General features: G+C 44.4%; 1 protein-coding gene across 2 annotated transcripts in view; it reads left to right on the top strand.

Moving 5' to 3' along the window:
- Window positions 1-575: 575 nt before the first annotated feature.
- The window catches only part of PAWR (pro-apoptotic WT1 regulator), a 102,069-nt gene continuing 94,382 nt past the window's right edge, over window positions 576-8,262 (top strand). The window contains exons 1-2 of one of the 2 annotated variants that reach the window (XM_060025302.1): window positions 576-716; window positions 1,231-1,906. In XM_060025302.1, the coding sequence (XP_059881285.1) occupies window positions 1,379-1,906 (528 nt within the window). In that variant the 5' untranslated portion in view covers window positions 576-716; window positions 1,231-1,378. Of the gene's footprint in view, window positions 717-1,075; window positions 1,907-8,262 lie in introns of those variants that run through there. The other variant, XM_060025301.1, reaches the window with a different exon arrangement.

Below are 8,262 nucleotides of genomic sequence, written 5' to 3'. Positions count from 1 at the left end.
CTCTCCTTTCAGGCGACACGTTCACCTGAGACCACAGACTTAGAAGGAGGGGCCTGGGTTTTAGCCGTTTCCACTCTCCTGTTTGCCACCCCAGTACATCTGAAAAGGGGGCAGCGACTAGGAAAAGGGACGCGAGAGTATTTTTCCATCCTAGCTAGTCAGGCCCTGAATCATGCACTTTCCCCCTCAGCCAGCAGTATTTGTGATTTTCCCTGGAAGAATATGTCTTGTACTTAAAAGGAAGAGTGGTGGGAGACTGGAGAGGCGGAGAAGAGGAACGGGGAGAAGGGCGTGGAGGGCGGTTCACGCTCCAGCGTCGGAGGCGCCGGTAGGTCGGCCGCCGCGAGGTTGCGCGCCCAGGAATGTGCGGTCGCATCCGCTGGCGCGGGACTGGCGGCAGCAGCGGGCTGGACGCGGCGCCGCGCACCTGAGCGCCGGGGGCGGGGCGTCGGCGGGCCCCGCCGCCCCCACCGCGCGCCGCGCCCCTCGCGCGCGGTCTCGGTCCTTTCCGCCGGCGCTTCGGCGCCGCTCGGCTCCCCTCGTTCCCTTCCCTCCCCTCCCTCATTCCCTCCCTCCTTCCCTCCCTCCTCCCTCCTAGCCCGGGAGCGCCGCGGGCTCAGGACGGAGAGCTGGCCGCGGGTCTTTCCGCGCGGCTGCTTCGGCTCACCTGGGCGCCAGCACCCAGTCCCGCTCCTCGTCCCCCCAACTCCTCCCAGGTAAGGGGCCGCCCGGTCGGTCCGCGCTCCACACGCGCACCCGTCCCCCTGGACTCGGCTGGACTGCTGGGTCGGGAGGCGTCCCGCCTCCTCCGCGAGTCGGTTAGGGGACTCCGCGCCTCGTCCCGGGAATGAGTGTGTCGGTCGCGGGGACCCCGGACCGGAGCGAGGGTTGGAGATGCGACGGGTCGACAGGTGGGGGGTCTGGTCCGGGTCCCCCGACCGCCGCAGGCTCGGACCCCGGCGGGGATGGGGCGGGCGGGCGGGCGGGCAGGCGGGCCGGGGGTGGAGACCGTGCCTCTCTCCACCCCTCGAGGGGCGGTGATCGTCCGGGCCAGCCGTGTAGGTGCGTCGGAGAAACTTTGCAGGGTGGGGACTCTGCGGCTCCTCGCCTGCGGGGCTGAGTGGGCGCGCTCTCTGTGGGTCTCCGAGGGGCGCGGCCGCGGGGCAGACCCTCGGGCCGGGCGAGGATCTTACGCTTCCCTTCTCCGCCCCCTTTTGTGTTTCCCTGCAGACCAGCCGGTCCCTGGGGGAGCCGCGGCCACCCCCGCGCCCGGGGGTCGTTCCCTCGCCTCCTCCGGGTGGCGGGAAGGAAGAGGGGGCGGCGGCCGGAGTCGGGACCGGCGGCCTGAGGTGAGAGCCCGGCCGGCCCCGCTGGGAATATGGCGACCGGTGGCTACCGGACCGGCAGCGGCAGCGGCGGCAGCACCACAGACTTCCTGGAGGAGTGGAAGGCGAAGCGCGAGAAGATGCGCGCCAAGCAGAATCCCCCGGGCCCGGCCGCCCCCGGTGGGGGCACGGGCGACGCGGCCGGGAAGCTCCCGCCGGGGCCCCTGGGTACCTCGGCCACCGCTGCGGCCAACGAGCTGAACAACAACCTCCCAGGCGCCGCCGCCGCACCTGCCGCCCCCGGCCCCGGGGGCGTGAACTGCGCCGTGGGCCCTGCGCAGCTGAGTCGCGCCGCCCCCGGCCCGCGGCGGCCGGAGGATGAGTCCCCCGCCGCCGCCGCCGCCGCCGCTGCCGCTTCGGGGGCAGCCCCCGCACGGGACGGCGAGGAGGAGCGGGACGGCGCCCTGGAGAAGGGCAAGAGCTCGGGCCCCAGCGCCAGGAAAGGCAAGGGGCAGATCGAGAAGAGGAAGCTGCGGGAGAAGCGGCGCTCCACCGGCGTGGTCAACATCCCTGCCGCAGAGGTGAGCCGGGCGGGGGCCGCGGCCGGACCCTGGAGGGCTGCCGCCTCCTGGTGTCTTCTCTCCAGGGCCCAGAGCTTTCCCCCTCGAGCCTGCACTTCTTAGCCTTTCACTGAGTTAGGCAGGCAGGGGGTGATGGAGTTTTACTCTCAACAAATGCTTGCTGGGAAGTTCCCCAAATCCAAAGTCGGACGCGTGCTTTTCAGGCTTCCCGGCTAAGGTCTCAGACCCAGGATCCTTCTTTTCAGTGTTGGAAAGACAACTCGGGGCTCTAGAACTTGCCCACCTAGCCTTGTTTGTTTATGCTTGATCAGTTAGAAAAATTGATTAATGGTGATGACCACGTACTTTAGTTTCCCACGTGCCCGTCTCAAATTATCAGATAGTTTATCTCTTCTTCTCTCTTAACAGTGTTTAATAGCACCTGTAAAGAAAACGTGGCTTTAGCACTCTCCCAGACAGCTTTATCTTTCAATGAACCCAAGATAAGTATATCCAGTTGAGCATATGCTCTATTTCATATATAAACCAGCTTTTGGAAATAGTGCTCCCCAGCACGCGCGCGCGCGCACACACACACACACACACACACACACACACACGAGTTTTTTTCTGAGTGGTATTGTGGACATTAGGAACGCTGTAGCAACCCTCAATTCTTTTTGCTAAAGTGCTCTCTCCCTGTATTTAAGTATTTGGCTCTGTGTATTCTGGAAAACATTTGTGGTAGGGTTGGGAATTTTTTGTTTTTTGGGTTGTTGTTGGGTTTTTTTTTTTTTTTTTTTGGTATTTTTGAGCAGTCTCAAAAACCATTATGCAGGCAGCAGCATCTTCCCATTACAGAGTTACTGGTGAAACATTTCTACTTGGGGTATAACTGCACCTTTCTCTACCCTCAACAAAACAAAACAATCCTCTAACAAGTATTTGGTTACTTTAATAGTAACTCACCGGTTTGGGGAAGTGATTCAATAACCTTGTTTCACCCGAAGTAGTTGCATCTTTTTCTCATTTGGTTCTAGGTTTTACCTTTTTTTTCCTCCTGGCCTTCTAATTTATTCAACTTTGACACACAGTAAATAAATAGTAAGAATTCACCAACTTTAATTGTGGTTCAAGTAAAAGCATTTGCAGTAAGTTAGGGTGTATATCAAACATACCCAAATTTTTAAGTCTTAATATAATTTCCATACCTGGAAAATCAGAGTTTGTCTTTGAAGGGTATATTTTTATGAGTGTTTCAGAGAGATTTTTATCAGCCAGCAAAACTGTCCTCTGTGGTTTCCTACTTGCACAAAAGATCTGTTACTCATTAAATTGCTTTAAAAGGAATTCATAAGAGTGGTAATCAAATTTCTAGGGTTTTTTTTTTTTTAAGTTAAAAATATGAAGATTAGGGAGAAACTGAAGAGAAGGCTTTGGAAAAGCTACATTCCTCAACTTTCTTTTTAAAAGTAGCTGATGGTCCAAATAAAAGAATTTGTCATTTGCAGTCTTTTCCTCATTGTTCATTTGACAGGGGTCTTATTTTGGGGAATATCTTGGCAGATGTTAAACTTCATTTTTTGTCTGGCTGCTTGTGCTAAAATTGTTATTTCTCAAGTATCTTTTTGTTTTTGGTTTTTAAACAAGGGTAATGTTTACCGGGGGTAAATAAGTATGGTGTATCTCGTGAGATCCTAAGAAGCATCCTTTGTTAATATTCCTGTTTTGGGTAAGGGAACGTAGTGCTGAGAATGTAGATGACTCCCCACTACAATTGAGTCTGATACTCTGGAATGTTTTTCGTTTGGGTGTTGGCAACTCCTAAATTTAATCTTCCTTAAAAACAAACAACCCAGGGTACCATTTTTTTGACTGTGGAATTTGAACCTTTTTTATTGAATAGGGAATTGTGTACTGCTTTCTTTTTGTGGTAACTCCGGCTCTATCTGTTTAATGCTGTAGGACCCAACAAAACATGGTAATGTTTTACCACAGTATCTAATTAGCAGGCATATTTCTTGAGTGCCTCCTCCCCATATTTTCAGTTTTTTTTAAAATTTATTTATTTTTTTGGCTGCCTTGGGTCTTTGTTACTGCTCACAGGCTTTCTCTAGTTGCGGCGAGCGGGGGCTACTCTTTGTTGCGGTTCGCGGACTTCTCATTGGGTGGCTTCTCTTGTTGCAGAGTATGGGCCTTAGGCACGTGGGCTTCAGTAGTTGTGGCAGTTGGGCTCAGTAGTTGTGGCTCGCGGGCTCTAGAGCACAGGCTCTGTAGTTGTGGCACACGGGCTTAGTTGCTCCGCGGCATGTGGGATCTTCCCGGACCAGGGCTTGAACCCGGGTCCCCTGCACTGGTAGGCGGATTCTTAACCACTGCGCCACCAGGGAAGTCCCCATATTTTCAGATTTTTAAAAACAACATAAGTCTTTCAGATTGTTAATAGTGGTACATGTATGACACAAAACTTTTAAGGTGAGTCATTTTCATATCTTTAAATTGTTTTTTTTTTAGAATTGTGTGCCATTCATTTCTCTTAGTAGTTTCAACATTGCGAATGCCAGTTGCTGTGGAGTTTCTTGTGTAATACAGCTTAGCACTCCTATTTTTTAAAGTCATACACTATTTAATAGAATTTTCAGGTATGAAAATACTATAAAAGCAGAAAATCATCAGTCTGTCAATACTCACAATTAGACTTGTATTATATATAGTGTTGAATAAGACTCTCTTATTTTCAGACAGTATTCCCATCTAAATTTATATTAGAGATTAGCATGTAACTTGTATGCAAAGAGTCTATTTTAGTGGTTGATAAACATTGTTTCTTCAAGACGTATTTATTAAGCACGTGTGACACATTTGTTGTGACTTTCATTAACTTATTTTACTAATTACAGAGTATTGTAAAGTTGTTACAAAAGAACATGACAGCAGCTAAAGATACCACAAGCAACTGGAAGATAGTTTTAGTAAGGAAGCAGTTCAGAATCTTAAAGTGGTGGATGGTGATGGGATACTGCATGTGATGGCTGTAATAAATGCAAATATATAGATGCTCATTAATGAGATAAACTTTAGTTGTTCTTATTTACTAAGTTAGAGGTTTTTTTAAACTTTTTTCTGACTTTTTACTTTTTCTGTTTTTGAGTCATAGCCCAAATTGGTTAATTTGGATGTGACATACTTCCTGCTGATAATTTTTGTATGCATTTATTAGATCAGCTACATGTTTATTACATGTTGGTGTTCAAGGCACTATCATAAGCACTGTGGAGAAAACAAGAAGAATAAGGCAGTGTATATTTTCAAGGAGCAAGACTGTAATCTAGGAAGAAGGCTAAGGCATAATTACATGAAGAAGCTTAAGTACTGTACTGAGTTAACAGTTTAAAAACCATCTTAACGCAGCATGTAACTAATTGTTTATTAACAGTGTTGTCTGTTTAAAGGAAAGAGATGATGGGGCTAGGAGTAGCTGTGAGGTTGAGGGTCTTGAACTGAGACTTATATTTCTTTACCTATATATTTATATATTCACACACGTATACATACCTGTTTGTATAGTATTTTAAATGTCAGAGTGCAGTGGTTTTTAACTGTGGCAGCACACTAACATCACGTGAGGATATTAAAAAAATGCTCCCCCCTTGCTGATTACTTGTCTTCTACCTCCCTGACCTTCTTAGATTTAATGGGTCTGGGATGGATCCCAGGCATTAATATTTTGATAACCTCCCCTTGTGAGTCAGGTTTTAGAACTATTGGGTTTCAGTCTCGGGATACAGAAATGAATAATAGGACACAGGGCTTGCCCACAAGGGGCTCTCAAGTAATATAGGGAACTGTGTTAAGTAGTACAGTGCTAAGTACAGGCTATTTCCTGAGCAGGGTACCTAACTCAAGAGGAGGGGACTATAACTTCCTCGACTGTTAATATCCACATTTTCAGAGTGCTTGTGAAGTTATTGCCATTGGGTAGGTGTGCATGAATGGGTTAACTGATGGTTTTCATAGAAAATAAAATCTTTCAATAGATAGAGGTCAAATGATGCTAAAGTTTGGATTTATATATAGAAGTTAACATTTATTGAAACTTAACTGTTTTCATAGTGGTTGGCTAAAGTGTTTTATGTGTTGTCTTGATTAATGCTCACAGCAATCCCATATGGTAGTTATAGTTACTCTTTTTATCCCCATTTCCAGAGGAGAAGGTGGAGGCTTGGAGAGTTTAAATGACTCAAGATCACATGGAAAGTGAATAAGTGGTAGAGTAGTATTTTAAAAGTATTTGTTTTTTTGTGTCTAGGGAAAGTGGAGTTTTTAATTAATCTATGTTGCATTATTTAGCTTACGTCCCTAGATTTTTTTCAATAACTTTTTATTAGAGGTTATCTTAAATGATTTGAACATCTGAATGGGGAAAACAATGAAAGTATGGAATTGAATAGAAGTTAAGGTCAAATTTGTAGGCTCAGAGATTACTTCTGAGCTTCTAGTCTGTAGTTTGCTTGGCAAAATTTTGAACACCAAATCATCAGCAAATTATTAATCTGCTTTTGGCTAGCAGTCAGAAAATGTGGATCTTCGATTTTACTTAAGTGATATGTTGTTTTTCAGTCAAGATGGGGTTATAACACCTACTACATACTTTGAAGGAATGTTTGATATATACAAACACTTTTAAGTGAACACAGTTTGTCATAATTATTTAGCATATTTTTTGACCATTATATAGGACAAGTTCCACTTAGTAAATCTTATAAATCCAGATAGATTAAGAAATGCCTTTTAGTATGCCAATTATATTCCAGACTGTCTACCTTTCTATGTGATGAGTCAGGAGAAGAACTAATAGTGACTCAGAGTTGGAGAAAATTGGACTTGTGAATAGGGTAGAAACAGCATAAACACCTAGGTTCCTTAATAATATTTTAGTCGCAGCTTTCCTAAATTGATAAAGAAAATTGAAATTTTAATATTATCAGGATTTGTAATGAGTTTTCTAAGCTGAGAGGCCTTTTTACATAAAAATAATTATTATGTAATTAAAGTAGATGATATTTATGCTGTGTTTATTAAGTGCCAGGCACTGACTTAAGCACCTTACGTATATTGGTGCATTTAATTCTCTCTACAACCCTATGGGAAAATGGGGCAGAAAGGATAAGTTACTTGCCAGAGGCCATATATGTGGTAAGAAGCAAAGTAGTCTGTCTTCAAAGTCTGGTGCTTAATAACCATCTTATTATATTTCAGTGTATTACATACTATATACCTAGTTTAAGAAATACAAGATTATTGAAATAAAAAGAAATAAAGAAATAAAAGATTATTTTATAAGATGCTAATAAATTACTATAGAATTTGAAAATAACCCTGTTATAAAAGGCAGATGAAGTGGGACTTTACTGGAAGAATTTGAGAGCAAATAAATATATAAACAGTGGTATTACAATTCTTGTTTAAAATCTTTGTCAAGCTAGCAGCCTTATTTATGTTCTTTATTATTTCTGCACTGGTTTTCAGCATCTGTGATATAGGCCAGAAAATAATTATGCTGTTTAATAGTAATGCTGATATAATGTCTTAGAAATTTAAAATTACTGGAAAATACTAGTTTGAAATTTTCTAAGAGTTTTTTTCTTTTTAAAAAGTGAGATATAATTTACATACCATAAAACTCACCCTTTCAAAGTGTACAGTTCAGTGGTTTTCAGTGTATTCACAAAGCTGTGCTCTAAGTGCTTTTACATTTTCATCTTAATTTTTTAATTATGTTCCTAGAACCTGTGGTACCTAAGTTTTAGCTCCCTACTCAGTAAAGTGCAACAGTATTCAAACCACGAGAAGCTATTAAGTTAATATAATTTAATTTCAGCTTTTCCTGCATTTCACAGAGAAATGAAATGGTAGAATCTCCTCAGTTTTAAGTTTCTTAAAAAACTTAGACATCTACTACCACTTGTTTTTACTGGAATTTAGAATAAGAGGTACTTAATTTAATTGAATGTAATATTTTCAACTTGTTTAAAATTTTACGTATCTTTCATGAGATCTGTAAAGCTCTACCATCTAAACTTTTGGGAACTTTGATTCAGAGTAAAAATGGAGTTTTATGCCATTAATGGCTTTAGTCATACATTACTTAAATCAGGGTCCTAAAAGATGTGGCTGGGTTGGGGTGGGGGGAACCACCTGTACCAATATCACCTGTGTTATTTATTTAAAATGCAGATTTCTGGGATCCACTTCAGTCTGCGGATGGGAAGGAGTTACTTAAGACATCATTTTAACATGTTCTTGAGTGATTCTTGTACATACTAAAGTTTGAGAAGAACTGACTTAAATGCTCTGTACTGGTTTACTGATCTGTG

This window comes from Delphinus delphis, chromosome 11 (assembly GCF_949987515.2).
Source record: "Delphinus delphis chromosome 11, mDelDel1.2, whole genome shotgun sequence".
Lineage (NCBI taxonomy): Eukaryota > Metazoa > Chordata > Mammalia > Artiodactyla > Delphinidae > Delphinus > Delphinus delphis.
Note: the sequence above shows the minus strand (reverse complement) of the source record. Positions and strands in the feature narration are given on the sequence as shown.